We start from the raw sequence: 26,745 nt of genomic DNA on the forward strand, positions 1-26,745 counted from the left end.
CAGAGGCACTTCTGAGAGTTCAGCAGCAAACGGGACCATGCCATAACAAAGCCATTTCAGTCTGGCTATAGTTAATATTGAAATCTTCAAGGCATGGAAAAAGTTGAAAATAAAATTAAGTTGTTAAAAAAATTCTACAGATTATATGTATAGCAGAGCTTTCAAACTTACAAATAACACGAAATACCAAAATAATATAGGTTTTCACTTTTCTCTTTCTCTCTCTTCCCACCCCCATTCACACACACACACACACCCCTTTTATGTGTTAAGCCAGATAGTTATATGAAAATCAGGTAATATATTTTTAAATAATATCTCAAAATTCAGATCAAACAATATTGTACTTCATGAGTTTTTAGAAAAACCTCATAAATGATCCATTGGTTTCACTATATTTGATGTTATTGAATAATGTTATGATTTGGATTTTTGTTTTTAGTGGGGTTTTTAACTTTGAATGAAGTATTTGCTTCAGATTTACTGAAAGTAGAATTAATGGGTTTTTTTTGAAATTCTACTTTTAGACCTGGGGGGTGAAGGTTCAGAATCAGATGTGTTCACAGTAATGGATGCTAATTCCACTGATCCTGGTTCAAGAGGTCCTAGTGACACCTGGATAACAACTTTTGTTTCGGGAGGCAATCCTTCTAGTTGCTTAGGCTTCTTAAACATTTGATGACGCTGGGTCTTGTGCTCCATTTTCTCCTTGAAAGTTAAAAACTGTAACCGGCATTTGGAACACTGGTGAACAGTCTTTTCCCAGTGTCCTCTATAATGACACATGTATGGTGTTGCAGTTTTGAAAATTTTGAGACAAAATGGGCAAAGCAAATTCTTAGTGTTTTCGTGGTATGTTCTGAAATGTGTTTCTACATCAGCAAAGGCTGACGATCTGTAATTGCAGACCTGGCACACATAGGGCATTTCGCCAGGCTTATGATTGTCCTTCATGTGCTGTAAGAGAACCTGATCTGTTTCAAAAGACAACTCACAGATTTTACAGACTGCAGAGGGCTCCTGGAAAGTATGGACACTTTCAATGTGACATTGCAGCTGGAAGGGAGTGGGAAACTGGCGGTGGCAGTGCTGGCAGGTAGTATGGTTTTTCCAGCTGTCACCCCTCTGCCTTTCAAGTTCCAAATGGTGCTTCATGTGATTCATAAACTTGACATTTTTAAGAACTTTCAAGCAGCTGAGGCATTTAAAGGCTGTGTGAGTCTTCTGTTCTGGCTTCCCATCTCCTGCATGCTGTCCATAGTAAAAGTCACGAAGTAACACGATCAGATTTCCTTTCGTGGGATCAACAGTCTTGTTTTGACTTGCTAGACTCGAAAAGTCTGTTTTTGCCAGTCCATTTTCCCCAAAAGGACTTATAGGCTTGCACTGAACACTGTCCTTTGGAAAAGCTGTTGGACAAGGTCCTCCATTATGAACATGGCTTAATGAGGTATGAACACTGTCTGAGGGTGTGCTTTGCTGAGCTGTCATTGTATGAAAGATACCTGAAGGGGCCAGAGCTAAAGAGTGTCCCCCTATGATTCCATTACTGAGTTTAGGCCTTTGGGGATTTGTGCTATTTGTTTCAGAAGTGGAAAGTCGTTTTGTTACATGAGGACTTTTATTCATACCTCCTGTAGAAAGTGCTGCTCCTACTGGATGCTGCAATGAACTTGTGAAGGTAATCAAAGGAGGAGAACATAACTCTGAAGAGCTAATAGGCACGACTTGTGGTGAATTATTTTTATAATCAGGTTTAGACAAAGGCTCAATAATAATAGGACTATCTGTTGATCTTGATTCAGAGTCAGAAACTGGTAAGACAGTCATTGCTTCTGATGTAGGCATCACATGACTTACAGGCCGCAATTTGTGAGCATTATCTTTTCTGAAGTGACCAGACTGTTTTCTCCTTGAACACGAACCTGGGGTAACTCTGTTCAATATGTTTGAAACGACTGGTTTTGAATTTGAGGTCATCCCAACAAAGATCAGCTCAGCATCTTCATTTACATGTTCCACTCCAACAAAGATCAGTTCAGCATCTTCATCGTCTACTTGTTTGGTTTCCTCTATGCTTTTCTGTGGTTCTGGCTCTTGTTCTTCACATAACATACATGGTGGTTCCATTTTCTAAATTTTTTAATTCTTGAACGGTGTGGCCACAGGTTCCAGTGCTTTCTTTATATAAACTGCCACCTAAGTATAAACATACTACACATCAGTTAAGTACAGAAAAATACATTATTTATTTCTCTCCAAAACTCTAGGGTATTTATAAACATCCTTATTTTACAGATAAGGACACTGAGAGTCAAAGAGGATAAATGACAGCTTAAAAACCTATGATTACAAGTCTATACAACTCTAGAATCATAGCTTTACCCTATGCTGATTTTGGTCTCTTCTATTAAAAAAAGAAAACTCAAAACTCCAACAACTAATCACTAGGTGAAATCACATGCAAAGTATGAGTATTTTTACAAAAGCACCATTGTGCAGTGTTTAGAAACATGGGGTCTGGAGTCAAAGAAGATTAAGCTGGAATTCTAACCAGCTAATCGTTTTTGGAAATTTTGTAACTTTTAAATGTGCTTCTGTATCTTAAAGGCAAAAATCCTTATTTCTTAGACTTAAAGTAACAGCTCTTTTTAAAAAGCATCAGGACTTCCCTGGTGGCGCAGTGGTTAAGAATCCGCCTGCCAATGCAGGGGACACGGGTTCAAGCCCTGGTCCAGGAACATCCCACATGCCGCAGAGCAACTAAGCCCGTGCGCCACAACTACTGAGCCTGTGCTCTAGAGCCTGCGAGCCACAACTACTGAGCCCACGTGTCACAACTATTGAAGCCTGTGTGCCTAGAGCCCATGCTCTGCAACAAGAGAAGTTACTGCATTGAGAAGCCTGCACACCGCAACAAAGAGTAGCCCCCCCTCGACGCAACTAGAGAAAGCCGTGTAACAACAAAGACCCAACGTAGCCAAAAAAAAAAATAAAAATAAATAAATAAATTTATTTGAAAAAAAGAAAAAGCATCAAATATTCAATGGCATCTTGTTTTGTAGTAGAATTGGAAGAAAATTTATATTAAATGCACATATCTAAATTGATTCACACATACTGATTTCATATATGTTAATATAGAAAAGTGTCAGCTTCAAAGAATAGAATAAGAGTATCTACATATGGTCAACAAATAGCATAATTCAATGTCAAGCACTTAGCACAGGCCTAGCAAACTGGGAATGAACTCTCTTGATAATCTCACCCCAACTCAACACTGATGTCTCCTAAATTTCTCCCTCTAATCCTGACTTCCCCACTAAACTTAAATCCAACAGTGCTTTGTGCCTCACTCCACTGTCTCTTCACATAGCAGGCAAAGTAATGATGTTTAAACAAATTAGACTGCATCACTGCTCAGCTCAAAACCTTCCAATGCCTTTCTGGTTCACTCAGTAAAAGGCCAAGTCCTTCCAATGCCTATAAGACCACACTTCCAACCCTACATACTGTCCCCTGCAATTATCTCATACTCCTCTCCCCCATCCACTTCACTCTAACCACACTAACCTCCTTGCCATTTCTTGAACAAACTGAACACTTTACCTTAGAGTCCTTATATTTGTTGTCCCTCTAATATGAATGCCCATCATCCAGATACCTACATGGCTGGCCCCTCACCACCTTCAGGGCTCTGTTCCAAGCCTTCTTCTCAGAGAGGTTCTCAAATACTCCAACCAACCTCTAATTCACATTCCCAATTTTTCTTCCCTTCTCTTCCACCTATAAGCATTTATCACCACCTAATATATTATAAACATTATTTATCTTGATTATTTTCTATTGTCTATCAGTAAAATGTAAACTCCAAAGGGCAGGAATTGTCTTTTGTTGACTGCTGGATCACCAGCATGAAGAACATTGCCTAGCATAGCATAGGAGCTCAACAAATACAGAATTTGTTAAATGAATTAATAAATAGTAACTCTCATCAATATGAACCTTTATTTGTTGTAGAGCAGAGTGTGCTCCATTAATTCCATGTTTTCTATCAATTTACTCTGAGAACCTTGTCCGCATCAGAAATTCACATGTTGAAGCCCTAACCCCCAATGTGATGGTATTTGAAGATGGGGTCTTTGGGGGATAATTAGGTTTAGATAAGGTCATGAGGGCCCTCATGATTGGATTAGTGCCAAGAAGAGACATCACAGAGCTTGCTTCCTTTCTATTTCCCCCAACACCCCCCCAAATGTGAAGACACAGGAAGAAGGTGAAAGAGAGCCCTCAGTGGGGAACCAAATCAGCCAGCACCTTGATCTTGGACTTTCCAGCCTTCAAAACTGTGGGAATACATTTCTGTTGTTTTTAAAAAATAAAAATAAACTGGGTTCCAATAACATTGCTGAACTTTCACCTAACTGATCTTAGTAGAATTTTTAGCTGTTGACCATACTGATTAACTTTTCATCCAACCAATCATCCGAGATGAAAAGTTAATTAAGAGTGGAGAAAGAATGATACATAAAACAAATAAGTTAATGAATGCGTTCATTTAGAACAAGAGTAACAACAGACCATGGGAATTTTCTTATCACTTCTCCTCTAGTGTCCTTATTTCCTACAATTACCAGAATCTTGAGAATTCGGGGTAGGGAGGTTGGACATGCCAAGACATGCTAGATCTAAGGGATAAGTCCTCAAAAATCACTTCATTTCCCCCACCAACAAAGTTGCCAAGGGCTGTGCAAGGAGCCAATGAGACATTTCACTCCAAAAATAGCTGAGAGAATAGTGGGTGATGACCCACCTCCCAGGTTATTCCTGTGCATTTCAACAACGGCCCTTTAAATGGGTTTTGTTATAGCCACACACCAGATTTTTTCAGGCATCAGTCCCTCTTAAGTAACTTCCTAAGATTACGCCACTAGGACTCCTCTGGTACCTACCCTCACCATTTTCCCTTGCCCCTGACTCTTTTCACCCATTACTACTCCTCCAGGTTCTTGTCCCAACCCCGTCACTCTCTCCCCACCACAGCACTCAAGTCCCTTCTCCACCACTCCTTCTTCCCTCTACTCCATTAACCCCACACAATTGCTGCCTTAGAATTTAACATCCATTAAACACAGACCCCTGGGGGAAATGGGAGTTTCACAGGATCCTTAAAACTGCCATAAACATTTGGATTCTATCCTAGGGCAAGTGAGCAAAACAAAAGTAATTTTTTCATAAATATTTTTTAACAAATATTTTTTCACAAATAAGCTCAGGATGATAAAGGAATGCACAAATAAAGTCTAATCTAGCCTGGGAGTCTAGGAGGAGAACAACTATTAAGCCAAGGTTGTTCATTGTCAAAAAACATGACTATTTCTATAGAATGGACTGAGAGAAAAAGTAAGGATTTACAGACCCTCACCACCATTTCCACTCTTCTTTTTTTATTTTATTTTTGAGGTCGCCCTGACATAAACCCCTTCCTTCGCCTGAGGGCTTCTCTCTTTTAAAAATTTTATTTATTTATGGCTGTGTTGGGTCTTCATTGCTGCGCACAGGCTTTCTCTAGTTGCCATGAGTGGGTGCTACTCTTCGTTGCGGTGCACATGCTTTTCATTGCGGTGGCTTCTCTTGTTGCGGAGCATGGGCTCTAGGAGCGCCGGCTTCAGTAGTTGTGGCACGTGGGCTCAGGAGTTGTGGCTCGTGGGCTCTAGAGCACACGCTCAGTAGTTGTGGCGCACAGGCTTAGTTGCTCCGCGGCATGTGGGACCTTCCCGAACCAGGGTTCGAACCCATGTCCCCTGCATCGGCAGGTGGATTCTTAACCATTGTGCCACCAGGAAAGTCCCACCATTTCCACTCTTGCTACCTCTCTGACCTCTCCTCTCTCTACTCTAACATTCATTCACTCCAATCCAGCTACAGTGGTTTCCTTGCTGCTCCCTTCAAAGTCTCCACCTGAAATTCTTGTCTTCCAGATATCCCCATGGCTAACACTTCTACCTCCTTCAAGTCCATGTCCAAACCTACCTATTCCAAGAGACTTACTCTGACCACCTTATCTAAAATCACAACACTCCTACCTACCCAACATTCAATCCTATGACCCTACTCTATTATATTTTTCCTAATTTTATAACATCACCTTTTATTTCACAAGAGAATTTATATATTTATTATATTGACTATCTTTCTTCCTCCACTGAACTGTTAGTTCCTTCCACAGGAGAAATTCTGTTTTGTTTTTTAGTTTGTTTTTGTCTGTTTTGTTCACTGATTTCTCCCAAGGGCCAAGAGCAGTTCTGGCATACAATAAGCACTCAAATATTAATTAAAAGAAAGTAATTATCTAGAAGGGGATAAAAATAATTCAACAAAAGAAGGTAGGGTGAGCAAAAAGGTAGGAAATGTTCAAACTTGGGATATAACCAATTTTCTTCAAGTCTGGGAGCCACTGAGGTACACTGTTATACCAAATGTGAGAGCCCTGCAATCCTGGGATTCAGGAGGATGACTATGGCCAGATCTCATCATGGGGACCAACAGTTTGGGGAAGGCTTTTCTTAGAACAGGATGGTTAGAGTACTACATTTCACCCAGGCAGGCAGGAGAGAAATTCAGCCACTTTCCCTTTTCCTTCCTTTCCTCCCAAGAGCAGCATTTTAGAAGAATCCACAAAGGAGATATGAGCAGGGTAGGAGTTCAACCTAAAAGTGGCAAGTTCTGAGGCAATTCCTTTCACTAAGGCTAAGAATTTGGAGAGGGTTTGGAAGTATCAGGTGAGTGGAGAATGATTTAAAGAGAGGGGTTGTGGAGGACCATAAAAAAGACACCTTAAAAAAAAATGGGGCTTCCCTGGTGGCGCAGTGGTTGAGAGTTCGCCTGCCGATGCAGGGGACACGGGTTCGTGCCCCTGTCCGGGAAGATCCCACATGCCGCGGAGCGGCTGGGCCCGTGAGCCATGGCCACTGAGCCTGCGCGTCCGGAGCCTGTGCTCCACAACGGGAGAGGCCACAACAGTGAGAGGCCCGCATACCGCAAAAAAAAGAAAAAAAAAAGACACCTGCCTGCAGAAAAAGCATTTGACTAAATCTAGCACCTTTTCATGATGAAAAACAAACAAACAAACAAACAAACAAAAAACCCTCAACAATTAGGAACAGAAGAGAACTTTCTCAATTAAAGGGTACCTGTAAAACACCCACAGCTAGCATCATACTTAGTCGTGAAAGACTGAAAGCTTTCCCTCTAAGATTGGGAACAAGACAAGGATGTCTACTACTGCACTTTGACTCAATATTATACCGGAAGTTCTATAACCAGGACAATCAGGCAAGAAAAAGGAGTTAAAAAAAAAAAAAGAAGTAGTAGCAGCATTCAGAATGGAAAAGGAAAAAGTAAAACTATATTGGAGATGACATGATTTTGTATATACAAAATCCTGAGAAATCCACAAAACAAGTATTAGAATTAAAAGGTTGCAGAATACAAGATCAATATAAAAAGATAAATTATGTTTCTATATAGTAGCAATAAATGTTCTGAAAATGAAAGTAAATAAACACTTCCATTTACACCATTACAAAGAATACTTATCAGAAAGAGAAAGACAAATATCATTATGATATCACTTATATGTGGAATCTAAAATAAGACACAATTGAACTTATCTATGAAACAGAAACAGACTCACAGACACAGAGAACAGACTTGTGGTTGCCAAGGATTATGGGGAGGGATGGACTGGGAGTTTGGGATTAGCAGATGCAAACTATTACATATAGAACGGATAAACAACAAGATCCTACTGTATAGCACAGGGAACTATAATCAATATCTTGTGATAAACCATAATGGAAAAGAATATGAAAAAGAATGTATATGTACAACTGAATCACTCTGCTGTACAGCAGAAATTAACACAACACTGTAGATCAACTATACTTCAATAAAATAAATTTTTGAAAAAAAGAATACTTAGGAATAAATTTAATAGAAATGCAGCACTTTTTTATTCTGAAAACACTGAATTATACTAGATACATTGTTGAAGCAATTAAAGACCTAAATAAATGTAAAGACATCCCACATTCATGGATCAGAAGATTTAATATTGTTAAAATGGCAAGACTCCCACAACTGATCTATCAAAATCTTGGTTAGCCTTCTCACAGAATTGAAACTCATATGAAAATTCAAGGAACTCAGAATAACCAAAACAATCTTGAAAAAGAAAAACTGAAAGATTCAGACTTTCTGATTTCAAAACTTACTACAAAGCTATAGTAATCAAGAAATGTGGCACTGGCATAAGGATAGAAACAGATCAACGGAATAGATCAATGGAATAGAATTCAGAGTCCAGAAAAAAACCCATGCATTAATGGTGAAATGATTTTCAGCAAGATTACCAAAATAATCAGTGGGGAACAGATAAATCTTTTCAACAAATGTTGATGGAACAACTGGACATCCATATGTGAAAGAATGAATGAAGTTGGGCCCCTGCTCACACCATATATATAAAAAGTAACTCAAAATGGATTGTGAAACTAAAAGTAGAGCTAAAACTAAAAAAACTCTTTAAAGAAAATTGGAGTAAATGGTTTCTTAGAGAAGACACCAAAAGAATAAATGACAAAGGAAAAAATAACAGGACTTTATCAAATTGACAACTTTTGGACTTCAAAGGACACCGTCCTGAAAGTAAAAAGATAACCCACAGAATGGGAGAAAAATGTCTGTAAATCATATATGTGACTAGGAACACATATATATGTGATACATATACATTGATATGTTATAAGGGACACATATAGATACTAACATATGTGATAAAAGAATATATAAAGATCTTTTATAACAGAAGAATAAAAAAACAACGCAATTAAAAAATTGGCAGAGGACCTGAATAGAAAATTCTCCAAAGATGATATAAAATGGCTAGCAAGTATATGAAAAGATGTTCAACATACTAATCATCAGAGAAATGTGAATGTAAACCACAGTGAAAGATCACCTAACACCTATCAGGATGACTACTATAAGGAAGGAAGGAAGGAAGAAAGGGAGGGAGGGAGGGAGGGAAGGAAGGCAGGAGAAAGGAAGGGGAGGGGAGGGGAGGGAAACTGTTGGCAAGCATGTACAGAAACAGTATCCTTGTGTGCTATGGATGGATTGTAAATAGTGCAAATGCTGTGGAAAACAGTATAAAGGCTCTTCAAAAAGTTAAAAATAGAATTACCATATGATCCAGCAATTCCACTTTTGGATATAGATCCAAAAGAAATGAAAGTGGGGTCTCTAAGAGATATTTGCACATCCATGCTCACAGCAGCACTATTCACAATAACTAAGAGGTGGAAGCAACCTAAATGTCCATCAACTGATGAATGAATTTTTAAAATGTGATAATATACATACAATGGAACATTAGCCATAAAAAAGAAATTCTGCCACATGCTACAATATGCATGATCCTTGAAGACATCATACATCATGCTAAATGAAATAAGCCAGTCATAAAGACAAATACTATATGCTTCCACTTATGTGAAGTATCCAAAGCAGTCAAAGCAATAAAAAAGAAACAGAAAGTAGAATGGTGGATACTATGGCCTAACAGGAGAGGGAAAAGTTTGTTGTTTAATGGGATGGGTAGTTTCAATTTTGCAAGATGAAAAGGTCTAGAGATCTGTTTCAAAACAATGTAAATGGGGAATTCCCTGGCGGTCCAGTTGTTAGGCGCTTTCACTGCAGGGAGCCTGGGTTCGATCCCTGGTCGGGAACTATCCTGCAAGCCGTGCAGCGTGGCAAAAACAAAAAAACAAAAAAGAAAAAACCAATGTGAATATATTTAACACTTAAAAATGGTTAAGATGGGGCTTCCCTGGTGGTGCAGTGGCTAAGAATCTGCCTACCAATGCAGAAAACACGGTTCGAGCCCTGATCCGGGAAGATCCCACATGCTGCGGAGCAACTAAGCCCGTGTGCCACAGCTACTGAGCCTGCGCTCTAGAGCCCATGAGCCACAACTACTGAAGCCCACGTGCCTAGAGCCCGTGCTCCGCAACAAGAGAAGCCACTGCAATGAGAAGCCCACACACCACAACAGAGTAGCCCCATTAGCCGCAACTAGAGAAAGCACGTGCCCAGCAACAAAGACCCAATGCAGCCAAAAATAAAATAAATATAATAAATGAATTTTTAAAAAAATGGTTAAGATGGTAAAATTTATGTTATACGTTTTTTACAACAATAAAAAAAAATTTTTTTAAACAGGCAAAGGATTCAAAGAGACATTTCACCAAAGAAGATGCTATACAAATGGCCAATGAGCACAGGAAATACTGTTTAACATGATTAGGAAAATGTAAATCAATCACAATGAGATACCCTTCACACCCACTAGATTGGCTATAATCAAAAAGAGAAACAATAACAAGTGCTGCAGAGGATGTGGAGAAATTGGAATTCTCATATATTGCTGGTGCAATTGCTACAAAGTGGTACAACCACTTTGGAAAACAGTTTGCCAATACCTCAAAAATTAAATATAGAGTTACCATATGATCCAGCAACTTCATTCTTAGGTATATACCCATAAAAACTGAAAACATTAAGTTCACGCAAAAACAATGTTAACAGCAGCATTCCTCACAATAGCCACAAAGAGCACACAATCCAAATGTCCATTAACAGATGAATGGATAAACAAAACTGTGGCATATGCTTACAATGGAATACTATTCAGCCATAAAAACAAACAAAGCACTGCTGTGTACCTATGACATGGATGAACCTGAAAACATGCTAACTGAATAAAGCCAGACACCTAAGGTCACATATTGTATGTGAGAGAATTGTATGTAGAGGAGAATCAGGAAAGAGAAGCATCCTGTAATCTAAATGAAAAATTATTTTCAGGGAGGAGGAAATGAACTACTTGGCCTCTCCCGTTGCGGAGCACAGTCTCCGGACGCGTAGGCTCAGCGGCCATGGCTCACGGGCCTAGCCGCTCCGCGGCATGTGGGATCTTCCCGGACCGGGGCACGAACCCGTGTCCCCTGCATCGGCAGGCGGACTCTCAACCACTGTGCCACCAGGGAAGCCCGAAATGAACTACTTTGATAAATGCTGCCAATAAATCAAATAAAATAAAAACTAAAAATTGACCATTGAGTTAAACATTGTGGAATTCATTAGTGACCTTGACAAGAATGGATTTAAAGGAAAACGAGAGACTTGGAGATAACAAGTATGGCCAACTCTGTAGAAGTTTTCCTGTAACTAGCAAATATGAAATAAAACAAGCAGAAGGGGGATGTGCCATCAAAAGATGGATTTTTTAATGAGAGATGACATTATAATCAGCCTGTTTGCTGATGAGAACCACCCAGAGAAACAGAAAACTTAATCCGAAGAAGAGACTTGCTAGAATATCCTTGAACAAACAAGAACTGATTGGATCTAGTACACAAGAAGTGTACACAAGCCAAATAATTCACTCATAATAACAGACCTGAGACCATATGAAGAAAGGCTGGCATGGTGGATTAATGGGTATGGTAGCCAGCCTCCAAGATGGCTCCAAATGAATCCCGCCTCCTGGTATTCCCAATCCTGTGTAGCTCTCCCTCACACTATCACAGGGTTGACCTGTGAGACTAAGCAAAGACAGAAGTGAAGGTGTGTAATTTCTGAAAAAGACTCTGCACTTCATCTTGGGTGCAAATTCTTTCCTGAATCACTCGCTCTGGGGGAAGCCAGCAGCCATGACATGAGCAGCCCCATGGAGAGGCCCAGAGAGTGAGGAACTGAGGCCCCTTGCTAACAGCCAAGTGAGTGAAGTTAGATTCAACGAAAGTCATGGAGAGACCCTGAGGCAAAACCACCCAGCTAAGCCACTCCTGGATTCTAGACCATGAGATAATATGTTTTTTCAAGCTATTAAGTTGTGAGATAATGTGTACAACACAGACATTTTAAGTTACCATATCATTCACATGTCGTACTTGCAACTCTGAACTGTCTTACACAGAATAGCTCTCCTATAAATACAGCAAAATTTAAAAAACAAGCAAACGAAGAAAACAAAACAGGAATTCTCTGGCAGTTCAGTGGTTAGGACTTAGCACTCTGACTGCTGGCGCCCCAGGTTCGGTCCCTGGTTGGGGAACTAAAATCCCATAAGCCACGCGGCGCAGCCAAAACAAAACAAAACACGGCAAAATTGACATGCCATGAAGCTTGTATAGTCATATCAAACTTGTATAGTCAAGCCAAGGACTCAAAGTTGTACCAGCGATAGATAAGTAACTATACAACAGAGCTGTATGCACAAATTGCTGGGCATAAAGCTACCTATAGTCTTGTTTACTGACATGAAGTGAACGCAGATACCCCGCCCATCCAGTCACATTCAATTACTTCATGAAATAAAACCCTTAAGGAAAAGGGTACAGAAATGAACAAACTAATCCCATGGAATCATGTTAAATCACAACACATTTACTCCGAATGAACCACTTTATTTATTTATTTATTTGGCTGTGCCACGTAGCTTGTGGGATCCCAGTTCCTCGAACAGGGACTGAACCCGGGCTACTGCAGTGAAAGCCCAGAATCCTAACCCGGAGGCCACCAGGGGACTCCCATCACTTTATTATTTTAATACATTAGCTGAAACCTTAGGCCACGTGCATCAGCCCACGTTAGCCTCACTGTGTGGTAGAAGTCAGCTTTACACAGCTTAAAAATCCATGGTGTTCTTACTTTTTTCCACAGCAGGTAAAAGCCGGCCCCCAGTCCCCTGCCCCTTTTTTTTTTTTTTTTTTTTTTTTTTTTTTTTGCGGTACGCGGGCCTCTCACTGTTGTGGCCTCTCCCGTTGCGGAGCACAGGCTCCGGACGCGCAGGCTCAGCGGCCATGGCTCACGGGCCCAGCCGCTCCGCAGCATGTGGGATCTTCCCAGATCGGGGCACGAACCCACGTCCCCTGCATCGGCAGGCGGACTCTCAACCACTGCGCCACCAGGGAAGCCCCCCTGCCCCTTTTTAAGGCTGCAACTCAGAGGGCTCCAGAATGAGCTGAACCAATGAGTGCCCTGAAGTCATCACACACATACTGGGTCGGTTCCTACCCACGCAGGAGAACGCTCTCTGGGCAGCAACGTGTTAGCCCAGGAGAGAACAGGAAAAACGCTAAGGGTAAAAAAGATACCACTCTGGGGGGTTCTCTGGTGGTGCAGTGGTTAAGAATCCGCCTGCCAATGCAGGAGACACGGGTTCAAGCTCTGGTCCAGGAAGATCCCACATGCCACGGATCAACTAAGCCCGTGCACCACAGCTACTGAGTCTGTGCTCTAGAGCCCGAGAGCCACAGTTACTGAGCCCGTGTGCTGCAACTACTGAAGCCCGTGCACCCTAGAGCCCGTGCTCCACAACGAGAGGCCACCGCAATGAGAAGCCCGCGCACCACAACGAAGAGTAGCCCCCGCTCGCCACAACAAGAGAAAGCCCATGTGCAGCAACAAAGACCCAACACAGCCATAAATAGATAGATAGATAGATACCACTCTGGTCCTCATTAGAAAGACATCTGTCACCTTACCTCAGGCGCGCACTGAAAAACTGGGGGCTTGAGATTTTCCAGGCAGGAGCAGGTCGCATCCTAGAGACCAGCAGAGAGGAGGGTCAGGGTGAGTCACGTGTTATGGGTACATTCTATCCCCCAGGCCCTAGCTGGTCCTGCCCTGAGCATGTTTACCAGGTGTCTCACACTTAACCAGAGAACAGGATCTCGAACAAGCCTCTTCCTCCAACCTCCCCTCTCTCAGTAAAAAACACCTCATCTGCCACCTGCCCAAACCAAAAGCCTGGACCTCGGGCGCCCAGGGGGGCTCCCACAGGGGGCGGGGGCGGGCCGAGGCCCAGTCAACAAGAAAATAGCCCAGGCGCAGCGGCAGGGGAGAAGCCACTAGATCGATTTTTGTGTTTTTTTAAACTGCGCCCTCCTGACAGCGCCTGGGTCCACGGATCTCCAGAACCCCGCCGGGCCCGGGTCACAGAACTGCCCTGACATTGTTTTGTGTTGTAATGTATGAGGAGACCTCGGCGGGGGCCGGGGGCTTGACAGGCCCTTCCCCGGAGGCCGGCTCGGCGCACCCCTGGGGGAGGGAGGCTGACGGAGAGCGGCGCCCGCCCAGATTGGGGAAGGGAGAGGGTGAAAGGGATCTCAGGGCCTGGGCCTCACCCTCCCTCCTGAAGGCCCGCGGCCCCACACAGGCCGCCGGGGCCGTGCCAGGCCCGGCGCTCGTGAGGACCCGAGAAACCCTCCCCTCGGCCCTCAGGGACCGCTCCTGCCGCGCCACGGTCCCCGTCGGCAGCGTGGCCAGAACGGCCGGCAGCTCACCGGCCCCGAGGCGCTCCCCTGGCGAAGCCTGAGGCGACTACGCCTCCTCAGGCCTCCGGCGCCGCAGACGCCGCAACCGCCGCAACCGCTGCAACCGCCCACGCACCCGCTCGCGCGCCCGCTGTCACCTGTGATTGGCTGCCAGGTGCCGGCGCGAGGTCGGGCGCTGCGGTCTGATTGGCAGCGAGTCCGGGTGGGCGCATGCGCGCTCTCTAGCGCCCCCTCGGTGGCAACCGTTGGGGGCGGGGTCAGGCTGAACCTGTGTCTCAAAGGTCTTGGGCTGTCAAGACGCCGGAGTTCGCCAGGGCTCAGGGTAAAGAGCGGGCTCGCAGTCCCTCAGGGGAGTCCAGCCCTTGCAATCCTCAGGTGTGATCCCTATCCCGGCCCCTTGCTTAAGGAACTTGACCATGCAACTGGGTGTTGAAGCCCGTCCTCTTGGACTTGCATTTGGGGCCAATCCAGTGCAGCTTGCCACCTGTTTTTGTACAGCCTGCAGCGAGCTAAAAAAAGAGCTTTACAATTAAAAAAAATTTTTTTTTATTTTAGAGCTTTATATTTTTTAATGGCTGGGGAAAACCACAAAGATTATTATTTTGTGACAAGTGAAAATTATATGAAATTCAATTATCAGAGTCTTTAAAGTTGGAACGGGGATTTGCTTTTTCCTTTTGTTATCATCTATGGCTGCAAAGTAGATTAATTGCCAGAGATCATATTTGCAAGCCTAAAGTATTTATTATTTGGTCCTTTACAGAATCTTTTTTTTTAAATTAATTAATTAATTTATTTATGGCTATGTTGGGTCTTCGTTTCTGTGCGAGAGCTTTCTCTAGTTGTGGCAAGCGGGGGCCACTCTTCATCGCGGTGCGCGGGCCTATCGCGGCGTCTCTTGTTGCGGAGCACAGGCTCCAGACGCGCAGGCTCAGTAATTGTGGCTCACGGGCCCAGTTGCTCTGCAGCATATGGGATCTTCACAGACCAGGGCTCGAACCCATATCCGCTGCATTGGCAGGCAGATTCTCAACCACTGTGCCACCAGGGAAGCCCCTACAGAGTCTTTTTTAAGTGCCCTGTTCTGCTGGAATCTCCTAGTAATCGTTTGAAAAAAAAAATGTTTTTGGTTTAATCTATAATGCTATTTTCTTCTCTATTATATTCATTTTCCATTCTTTATTATTTCCTTCCTTCTTATCGCTATAGGTTTGTTCTGTTGCTCTCTACAACTTTTTGAGATAAATGCCTAACTCATTTATTTGTAACTCTGACCTCTCTTGTATGTAATGCTATAAATTTACCTTAATTTACTAAAGTACCGATTTAACTGTCCCACAATTTTTGCTTAATAATATGTTCATTATCATTCACTTCCAAGTATATCTTGATTTCCATGTATATCCTAATATCCTAATATTCTCTTCTTAAAACAAGGGTTATGTATTATATACTAATATATTTATTTTCCAAATCTATGGGATTTTATTTTATTTATGTATTTATTTATTTTTTAAATTTTTTAAAATTATAGATTTAAAAAAATTTTTATTTATTTATTTATTTATGGCTGTGTTGGGTCTTCGTTTCTGTGTGAGGGCTTTCTCTAGTTGCGGCGAGCAGGGGCCACTCTTCATCGCGGTGCACGGGCCTCTCACTATCGCGGCCTCTCTTGCTGTGGAGCACAGGCTCCAGATGCGCAGGCTCAGCAGTTGTAGCTCACGGGCCTAGTTGCTCTGTGGCATGTGGGATCTTCCCAGACCAGGGCTTGAACCTGTGTCCCCTGCATTGACAGGCAGACTCTCAACCACTGTGCCACCATGGAAGCCCCCTATTTTCCAAATCTATGGGATTTTAAAAGCTGTTTCTTTATCAGTTTCTCATTTTGTTGCACTATGGTCAGATCACACAGTCTAAATATTATTGATCCTTCGAAGATTTCCATTCAGTGAAGTATACCATAGTCAAAATGAAGAGGATGTAATGTAGAGAAAATATTTGCAATGTCTACAATGTGTATATGTGAAATGACCTCCTTTAGGCCTCACAATTACTCCAATACCTTTCAGTAAGCTACCATCAATTAAGCTCCAGGCTTTATTCAAATTTTACTGGTTTTTCCACAAATGTCCTTTTTCTGTTCCAGATTCCCATATAGGATACTGAATCACATTTAATTATAGCACCTCCTTAGCTTACTCTGGTCTATGGCAGTTTCTTAAACTTTCCTTGCTTTTCATGACTTTTGACAATTTTCAGGAATCCTTAAGTGTCGGGTATTTTGCCAAATGACTCTCGGTTTGAGTTTGATGTGTTTCTCCCGGTTACACGGGTTTATAGGTTTTTAGAACTATACCTCAGAGGTGACGTATCCTTCTCATCACTTCCCATCAGGATTACATACTATCGATATGACTTACCACTAGTTTCTCCACTGTAAAGTTACTTTTCTCCCCCAGCCATATTCTATTCTTTGGAAACAAGTCACTAAATCCAAACTACACTTAGGGAGGTGCAAGGAATCTCATTGAGGGGAAACATCTATGAGATACACAAATTATCGACTACACAAATTAATTGGAACTCATTTGTAAGGAAGATCTGTTTCTTCTAGCTTTACCTTTTAATTTTAAATTAATCAAATTGAATAAGATTAAAAATTTAATATCTCAGTCACACTAGCTACATTTCACCAGCTCCGTAGTCACATGTGTCATATTGGACAGAGCAGATATAGAACATTTCCATCTGAAATTTCCAGTGGTTAGGACTCCACACTTCCACGGCAGGAAGTACAGATTCGATCCCTGGTCATGGAGCTAAGATCCCGCAAGCCTCGCAGCATGGCCAAAAAGAAAATTCTACAAGATGAATACTCCAGGGGCTTCCCTGGTGGTGCAGTGGTTGGGAGTCTGCCTGCCAATGCAGGGGACACGGGTTTGAGCCCTGGTCTGGGAGGATCCCACATGCCGCGGAGCAACTGGGCCTGTGAGCTACAACTACTGAGCCTGTGACTCTGGAGCTTGTGCTCCGCACCAAGAGGGGCTGCGATAGTGAGAGGCCTGCGCACCGCAATGAGGAGTGGCCCCCGCTCGCCGCAACTGGAGAGAGTCCTCGCGCAGAGGCGAAGACCCAACACAGCTAAAAATAATAAATAAATTAAAAAAAAAAAAAAAAAAAAGATGAATACTCCAACCAAAAAATGGGCAAACCATATGAAGAGGTCACCTCACAGAAGAGAAAAATACACATTTATACCTGTGAAAAGCTGATCATCCTTATTAGGAAATAAATGTTACATTATATTTTAGGAAATAAATGTAACAATAACATTAAAAAAAATTCCATCACTGCAGAAACTTCTGTGGACAGCACTGACTTAGATCATTCTTCTTTTAAAACATAATGCACTTAAACATATGAATTTCTTCTAAGAACTGCTTTAGCTCTGTCCCATAAATTTTTCTGTTTTCAATATCATTCAGTTCAAATATTTTCATTTTTTCCATAGTAATTTCTCACAGGAGCTACAAGTTATTTAGAGTCAGAACCAGGACTAGGGTGAGCCTAGACCACAACATTGAAGAGGCTTGTGAAACACAGGCATGGCACGTTTGCGCTTTGGGCTCCTGGCAACCGTTACTCTGGCCCCAGCCCTGTTTGCTTCATTATATTGCTTCATTTCAAAACTTTGGGTTTTTTTCCTTAATTATCTTTCTGGTTGGTTGGTTTGTTTGTTGTTTTGTTTTGGTTTTGGCCATGCCTCAAGACTTGTGGGATCTTAGTTCCCTGACCAGGGATTGAACCCTAGCCCTCAGCAGTGAAAGCACTAAGTCCTAACCACTGGACCGCCAGGAATTCCGATATCTTTCTGTTATTGATTTGCAGCTCAATTTTCCTGCAATCAGTGGATAGTTACAAAAAGCCCTATAACTCATGTCACAATCGATGAACACGAGCTTGAGAACAAGATAAGAATGTTCACTATAACCACTGCAGTACAACAAAACACCTGGAATAGCCAAGATAATTTTCAACACCAAAGCTGGAGAACTTAAACTCCCAGATATCTGTGTTAGGGTTCTCCAGAGAAATGCAACCAATAGGATATAAAGGGGTATATGAGGAGGTATGTTATGGGAATTGGCTTATGTTAAGTCCCACCATATGCTGCCTGCAAACTGGAGAACCAGGAAAGCCAGTGATATAACTCAGTCCAAATCTGAAAGCCCAAGAACCAGGAGCCTTGATGTCCAAAGGAGAGATGGATGTCCCTTCCTTCCCCTTTGTTCTCTTAGGGATGAACCCACATCCCATCTTAGGGATCATCCACATTCTCTTGGGTGATGCCCACCCACATTGCTGAGGATTTATATTTTTGCTCAGTCTACTGATTCAAATGCTAATCTCTTCTGAAAACACCCTCACAGATATACCCAGAAATAATGTTTCACTAGCTATCTGAGCATCCCTTAGCCCAATCAAGTCGATAAAAAAAATTAACCATCACACAAACTTAGGCAGAGCCCCAGTAATTAAGAGCTATAATAATTGTGGCATTAGCACAAGACTAGAGCACTGGACAAATGGAATGGAGTCCAGAAATACATATACAGTCATCTACCTGATTTACACAGAGCTTCCACCGCAATACAGTGGCATGGTCTTTTTAGTAAATGGTGGTTGATTTGAATACACATATGAAAAAATTAAAGCTGATACTTTGATCTATCACACCATAAATAAAAAAAATACATTTGAGCTAGATCAGACCTAACTGTGAAAAGCTATACTGTAAAATTTCCAGAAGAAAACATGAGAGGAATATGTCCTTGGCAGACAATTTCTTAAACAGAACATTCCATGAAGCACCACTCTTTGTACATATGTACACCCATGAAATCACCATCGAGGCCAAAATAAGGTACATTTTCAGGGTCCCAGAAGTTCCCTAATGCCCTTCCCAGTTGACAGTCTATAGTTTTGTTTTTTAAGAGGAGGAGCAAGACTTGAATAGGCACTTAATAAAAGAGGGTAATATTCGAGTGGCCAATAAGCATGTGAAAAAAAAATTCTCAAAATCATTACTCATCAGGGAAATGCAGATGAAACTACAATGTGATACCACTACAAAGTCAAGAGGATAGCACTAATTGTTACTGAACAAAACTTGAGTCTGCTAGCCCGAGCGCAGTAAAGCAAATCTACTGACACCATGTTGTGATGAAGGAAAGTACTGTTTATTGCAAGCCATCCAAAATTGGACCAAGCAAGATCAGGCAGCTCATGCTCAAAAGACCCAAACTCTGGGATGGCTTTCAGGGAAGGGTTTTTAAATACAACGTGAGGGAGAGGGTGGCAGGGTGTGTGATTGGCTCATGCACAATTCTTATGACAATTGGTTGGTGGTGAGGTAACCAGGTTGTATTTCAGGAGTCAACATCATCAACCTTCTGGTTCCAGCTGGTCTGGGGTCTACATGCTGGTGGGCAGCATACAGTTAACTTCTTCTGTTTTCTGGGGGTTTTAGTTTCTGCAAAACAACTCAAGGATATGGCTCAGGATATTATCTGTAGCCCCTGAGGAGAAATTAAAGTTCCTTGACTTTGTTTTATGGCTAAACTATTATTGTTTTTTCTTGCTTGCTTGATTGTTTTCTTTTGTTTCTGCATTTTCTCACTTCTCTAGTTAAATTCGCTCTTTGGAACATGGGGAAGGCCTAGGACCTAAAGCTCTTCTACAAATAAGAGGCAGGGACATGGGGGTGGGGGATCTGTCCCTGGGAAGGCCCTGCAGGGTCCTGCTCAGTTATATACTGAAAAGGACTGACAGTACCAAGTATTGGAGCTGTAGAAATGGAATTCACAGTATTGTTGGTGGAAATACACATTGTTTCAATCACTTTGAAAAAGTGTTTGGCCGTGTCTACACACTAGAAAGCTAAATCTATGCAGTTTCAGAACTTCTCATATCTATATTTAGACATATAGATATAGATATCCTAAAGAAATTACTATGAAAGACAGACACACGCTCATAGCAGCTTTATGCAAAATAGCAAAATTATGAGCCTCAAAGTTCAGGAACAATAAAATGGATAAATAAACTGTGCCATATTCATTCAAGGGAATTCTACTCGGCAATGAGAAAGAATGTGCCACAGCGACACACAACAAGAATGTATCTCACTTATTTAAAAGAAAACAAAGACCAGACCAAAAAGAATCTATCGTGTGATTCTATTTACTTAAATTTAGAAACAGGAAAAACTAATCCCTGGTGGTTGAAGTCAGAAAAGTGGTTACTTTGGGAAGGAGAGGGTGGCTGGGAAGGAGCATGGAGACTTCGGAGTTACTTGACAGTGGAGAGATGAAACAGGTACAATCTCAGTCACTGCAAAGCCAGACAGGCACTGGCACTGCTTGCTGGCATCTAAGAGCCACTACGTACAGCTGGCCTAGCCTCAATTCAGCTTTTTGGGATTTCTGGAGGTGGGTAGAACATAATTTTCAGCCAGAACCCCTGCTGCAATACATCTGGAATATCTCATGCTCATAGCCATCCTCTTGGTAGTTTTTTCGGGTGACACTCGGGATTCAGTGTTGGTCACAATCATGGATGCTGCCTCTCTTGCTCCTGGTTGACCTGAAGTTCGGATCTTGACCTCTGTTTCAGGAGGCAACCCTTCCAGTTGCTCTGGCTTTTAAAATGGTTGATGATTCTTGGTTTGGTGCTCCATTTTCTCCTTCAAAGTCAAAAACTGTAGCCGGCACTTGGAACATTGAAAGACCCTCTTGTTCCAGTGCCTCCAAGCATGATTTACGTAGGATGCCGCCACTTTGAAAATTTTGAGGCAAAACAGACAAAGCAAACTGTTCGTGTTTTCATGCCATGTTCTGAAATGTGCTTCTACATCAGCAAAGGCTGACGATCTGTAATTGCAAACCTGGCACACATAGGGCATTTCACCAGGTTTATGATTGACCTTCATGTGCTGTAAGAGAACCTGATCTGTTTCGAAGGACAATTCACAGATTTTACAGACCGCAGAGGGCTCCTGGGAAGTGTGGACGCTTTCAATGTGACACTGCAGCTGGAAGGGGGTGGGAAACTGGCGGTGGCAGTACCGGCAGGTGGTGTGGATTTCCCAGCCGTCACCCCTCTGCTTCTCAAATTCCAAATGGTTCTTCACGTGGGTCATAAACTTGATATTTTTTAGGACTTTCAAGCAGCTGAGGCACTTGAAGGCTGTGTGGGTCTTCCATTCTGGCTGCCTGTCTCCTGGATGCCGTCCGTAGTAAAAATCATCAAGTAACATGACCAGATTTCCTTTCTTGGGATCAACAGTCTTGTTTTGACTTGCTAGACTTGAAAAGTCTTTTTTTGCCAGCCTTTCCAAGCTACATGCTCCATCTGGATCCATAACATTGTAACGTGCCTGGTTATATGCATGAGCCCATGGAAATGATGCCCCATTGTGAACATGGCTTGACGAGGTCGGGACACCTTCCGGGCTCATACTCGTGTTCTTTGTAGGAAGGATACCTGGAGAGACACCAGCTAAGTCCTGTTCCCCTGCCATTCCATGGCTGACTTTAGGTCTTTTGGGATTCCCACTGTATATATTCATATCTGAAGTGGGACGTCGCTTTGAGTCACGAGGACTTTTATCCTTGCCTCCTACTGAGAATGCAGCTCCAGGTAGACAATGAGGCCATGGAGAGAGCAAATCTGAGGAATTGTGAAGCACAACTTGCAGAGAGCTCATTTTATAATCAGGTTTAGACGAAGGCTCAAAAATAATAGGACTATCTATGTCTCCCCATTCAGATTGAAAAGCCGGTGAAGTGGCTGCTGCCTTTGACATCGGGGTCCTGCAATTTGCAGACTGCAATGTGCAAGTGGTATCTTGACTCACGTGACCCTTCTTTCTTGTTGAGGATGAGTCCCTGGTCACTCTGTTCAAAATGTTAGAAATGACCGGCTTTGAATTTGAAATCACTCTGACAGAGAGGGTTTCAGTATCTTCATTGACATGCTCCACTCCAACAAAGATCACCTCAGCATTGTCATCGTCCTCTTCTCTGGGTTTGGACCCTCCCATCTTCTTCTCTGGTCGTTCTGGTGCTTGTGCTTCCTCACACAGAAAGACGTGTGCCATTTTACAATCGCTTTTTGCTTAAAGTGGTCCCTTCTACTGCTTTCTTTTGGCAAACTCCCACCTAAAGGCAACCACATGACACGGTCAGTACAGTTGTCCCCCCAGATCCGAGTTTTTGCTCTCTGGGGTTTCAGTTAACTCTCGGTTGTTAACTGAAAATATTAAATGGAAAATTCCAGAAATAAATAAATAACTCATGGAAGTTTTAAATTGCACACCATTCTGAGGAGTGTGATGGGAGTCTCGCGCCGTACTGCTTCCTCCCACCTGGGACATTGGGTTATCAGATTGATTGTCAAGATATCACAATGCTCGTGTCCAAGTCATCCTTATTTTACTTAATAATGGCCCCAAAGCACAAGCAGAGTGATGCTGGTAATTCAGATATGACAGAGAGAATCCATAAAATGCTACCTTTAGGTAAAAAGGCAAAAGTTCTCCGTTTGATTAAAAAGAAAGAAAAAAAATTGTACGCTGATGTTGCTAAGGTCTATGGTAAGAATGAATCTTCTATCTGTGAAATTGTGAAGAAGGAAACAAATCCATATTCGTATTGCTGTCACATTTCAAACTGCAAAAGTTATGGCCTCAGTGCATGGTAAGTGCTTAGCTGAGATGGAAGAAACATTAAATTAGTACAATAATATTTTTGACACAGAGACCACATTCACAAAACTTTTATAACAGTGTATTGTTATAATTGTTCTATTTTGTTCTTAATTACTGTTGTCAATCTCTTACTGTGCTTTTATAAATTAAACTGCATCGTAGGTATGTTTGCATAGGAAAAAACATTGTGTATATAGGGTTTGATACTATCCATGGTAGCAGACATCCACTGAGGGTCTTGGAATGCATCACCTCTCCCCATCGTGGATAAGGGGGGACTATTGTATTTATTTCAAAAGACAAAATTGGTGCCTTATTTAATCATCAGCTGAAACATTGAGATAACTATTAACACCCTTATTTTATATGTGAGGAAACAGGCTCAAACCCAGTTATGTGACATGATAATTTTAAACTTACCTCTCTGGCCCCCAGCCCCCACTTTTGCCTTATCTCCCCAGGGTGGCCCCAATGCTCCCATTAAACTCTGATGGAGAGCTGACATGCACCCTTTTGCTTATAGATCTCCAATCTCACTCAGAAATGCCAACCAACATGAAACGTCCAAAAGAGCCCTAGGCTATTGCCCCGGGTGCCCCTCCCTCCCTCCACTCTGTGAGTCTGGAAGGCACCAGACCCTGTACACCGATCAAAAAAATTTTTTTTATTTTGGTTGCACTGCGTGGCATGCCGGATCTTAGTTCACCGACCAGGGATGGAACACTCGCCTCCTGCAGTGTAAGTCTTACTTAACCATTGGACCGTCAGGGAAGGCCCCGGATCAAAAATTTTTTTTTTAATTCCAGAAAGATCTTAAAAGCAAAACTTGAAGTTGTCTCATGCTGGCAACTATATATATAGCATTACACTGTACTTAGAACTATTTACACAGCATCAACATTGTATTAGGTATTATAATGAATCCAGAGATGATTTAAAGCATACGGGAGGATCTACTCAGTTTACATGCAAATACTACACCATTTTATATAAGGGACTCGGGTCATCCATGGCTTTTGGTATCCTCGGGTTGGGGAGTCCTGGATCCAATCTCCCACGGATACCGAGGAAGGACGGTACTTTCTCAGGACTTCTGTTGCTCCCCCTGCCTTGGATGCTCTTTCTCAGGTACCCGCATCCCAGCTCCTGACCTGCTTCAGGTCCACAGCTTCTCTGCAAGACTTCCCTGACCACGCTTTCAAAAATCACAACCTCCCCCAACTCACATGCTATATTCACCTCCGAAGCTATTTTTCAATAGCGTTTATCACCTGCCTAACACACAAGTATAAAATACATCTTGCTTCTTTTCTGTCTCCACCCACTAGTCTATGAGCTACATACATGAGGGCAGGGAGTTGTGTTTTGTTCACTGCTGTATTCTTTGTTTCTAGAGCAACATCTGGCATACCGTCAATGCTACATGTTTGCTACATAAATATAAACTGTTAGTAATATGATCATTTACCTGTACAACAGGCCCGAACCCACTAATGCCAGGCTCCCCAAGCACTTACACTTGATCTTAGCCAAAAGCTGAGAAGTGATTTTCCAAGCATTTAATTAAATCCAAATCCTAATGATTTAACACCATCATACAAGGGAGAAAATCAGCCTGTATGTAGTTGGGTGTGGGGAGGGGTGATTAGTGAAATAAAAGTTTTGTAACGTAGTTCTCTCCCTACAATAGATTTGCTGATAGCTTCCATGCCATTAACACGTTCATTGACACTAAGGGACATTCTAATGTTGACATTTGACCATTTCTGTTATCTTGCATTTCATTAGTAGCACTTCATAAGTTTGTTTGGCTGTAAATATATATATATACCAACTGTATATATATATATATATATATATATATATATATATATATATATATATATATATATATATATATCAACTGATGGCATCTTAGATTCAATGAAAAATTCTATTTCTTTTCATAAGCTGAATCCATCCTACTAAATTTACTTCACAAGTCACTAATGGGATGCTAGCTGCTTTCTATAGGCAAATGGTTTAAACAGGGATTGGCAAATTGGCTTGCCCCCTGTTTCTTTTTTTTTTTTTTTTGCCCAGCCACCAAGCTAAGAATGTTTTTTAAGGTTTTTTTTTTTAACTTTTAAGAATATATTTAATTTTTTTACTTTTTTTTTAATTTGGGGGAAAAAAACAAAGGAATATTTTGTGACATGTGAAAATTGTATGATATTCAAGTTTCAGTGTCCACAAATAAAGTTTACTGGAACACAGCCACGATCACTTGCTGTTGCTGGAGGCTGTTTTGCACTACTAGGGCAGAGTCAAGCCACTGCAAGAGACCACATGGCCCTTAATGCCTAGTTACTATCTAGCCCTTTACAGAGAAAGTTTGCAGACTCATGGCTTCAGAGAACAAAATGGAGCATACCAAACTCCGTAGCTCACCAGCTCCTGAAGTCCAGATGATTCAGTGCACTCTGAGCCCCAGCGAAGGGTGAAGCTGGAACGTCCTGGTCTCCATATCCAGGAGAGATTTCTCTCAAGTTCAGCAGCGTTACTTCCTGAGTCCTGTGTCCGTGGAACTCCTACCTGGCTCTCCTCTGTGACGCTGAATCAGGAGATTCCATGCCTTTTAAAGCCCATTATGATCCAATCCCTAGTATCCAAACAGGGCTCCAAATCACGTTCCTGGACCAGTTTATCCTGATTGGATATTCAGCTAGAAACCTTTCATCCAAATTGCCAGTGAAAGGAAAGAATGTGGGTGGGGCTTCAGGGCCAGGCCCAGAAGCTGCCTTCCTGGTCCTCATGGCAGGAGTCCCCACTCCTCTCTGTCGTCCACAGGCTCACCACCTCATCTCTAATTTACCTGCATTTTAAGCTACTGGGGGTAAGCAGGGGCAGGGGAATGTGGTCCACACAGATATTCCAACAGAACCCAGGCTGAGGTCAGGAACCTGAAAGGACAGAGGTCCTTTTCCAATGCCAGAAAATTCTCCATCTGCAGAGAGCAAAACCCTGCTCTCCTCCTGTCCCTGGGGGATCCAAGGGGCAGGGCTCACTCCCAAGTGGTCTGCACTTGAAGACTCAGCACCCATGGGACTCCCGGGGTCCTAATTGTAGGTCTTCAGGCTGAAGCCCAGGAGCTTTTTCTAAGCAGGGGCTCATTCTTTCTTAAACCAGTTCCAGGGGTGACAGCTCATACCCTGGTCTCCCTCCCTCTCCCCTCCTCCCTCCCTCCTCCTCCTTCACTCTCCCTTCCCTCCTCACCACCTAGATTATATCTGAAATTTTCCCTCCCACTGCCTTTACAGCCCTCTGCATACAGATTCTTGGGGATAGGGAGGGCTTCTAACAACTCCTCACTGGCAAGAATTATTTGTATTTCCACTCCTAATGCAACAGAGTCACTGAATTAGAACAAAAATGAAGTTCACTAATGAAAGCATACTAAAGTGCCATAACTTGATATAACATCAAAAATACCCTTCTGGGACTTCCCTGGCGGTCCAGTGGTTAAGACCTCGCGCTTCCACTTCAGGGGGTGCATGTTTGATCCCTGGTTGGGGAACTAAGATCCCACAT

The 26,745-nt window shown here is 42.3% G+C and overlaps 2 protein-coding genes across 2 annotated transcripts; both read right to left on the reverse strand.

The window, feature by feature from the left end:
- Nucleotides 1-412: 412 nt before the first annotated feature.
- Nucleotides 413-14,483, reverse strand: LOC308626666 (zinc finger protein 280B-like). The gene is made up of 3 exons (XM_081252021.1): nt 14,415-14,483; nt 13,614-13,673; nt 413-2,199 (listed from the first exon to the last, which is right to left on the reverse strand). Exon 3 carries the CDS (start codon nt 2,128-2,130, stop codon nt 496-498), a length of 1,635 nt encoding a protein of 544 aa, XP_081108147.1. The 5' UTR covers nt 2,131-2,199; nt 13,614-13,673; nt 14,415-14,483; the 3' UTR covers nt 413-495.
- A 6,385-nt stretch (nt 14,484-20,868) lies between these two features.
- On the reverse strand, nt 20,869-25,674 carry LOC308626833 (zinc finger protein 280A-like; the record flags this gene model as incomplete). Its single annotated transcript, XM_081252334.1, is given in 3 exon segments — nt 20,869-21,108; nt 21,112-22,627; nt 25,606-25,674. Coding segments are annotated over 2 exon segments (1,695 nt in total). The 5' UTR covers nt 22,567-22,627; nt 25,606-25,674.
- Between the last annotated feature and the right edge of the window lie 1,071 nt (nt 25,675-26,745).

This window comes from Mesoplodon bidens (assembly GCF_964165515.1).
Source record: "Mesoplodon bidens genome assembly, chromosome: 13".
NCBI lineage: Eukaryota > Metazoa > Chordata > Mammalia > Artiodactyla > Ziphiidae > Mesoplodon > Mesoplodon bidens.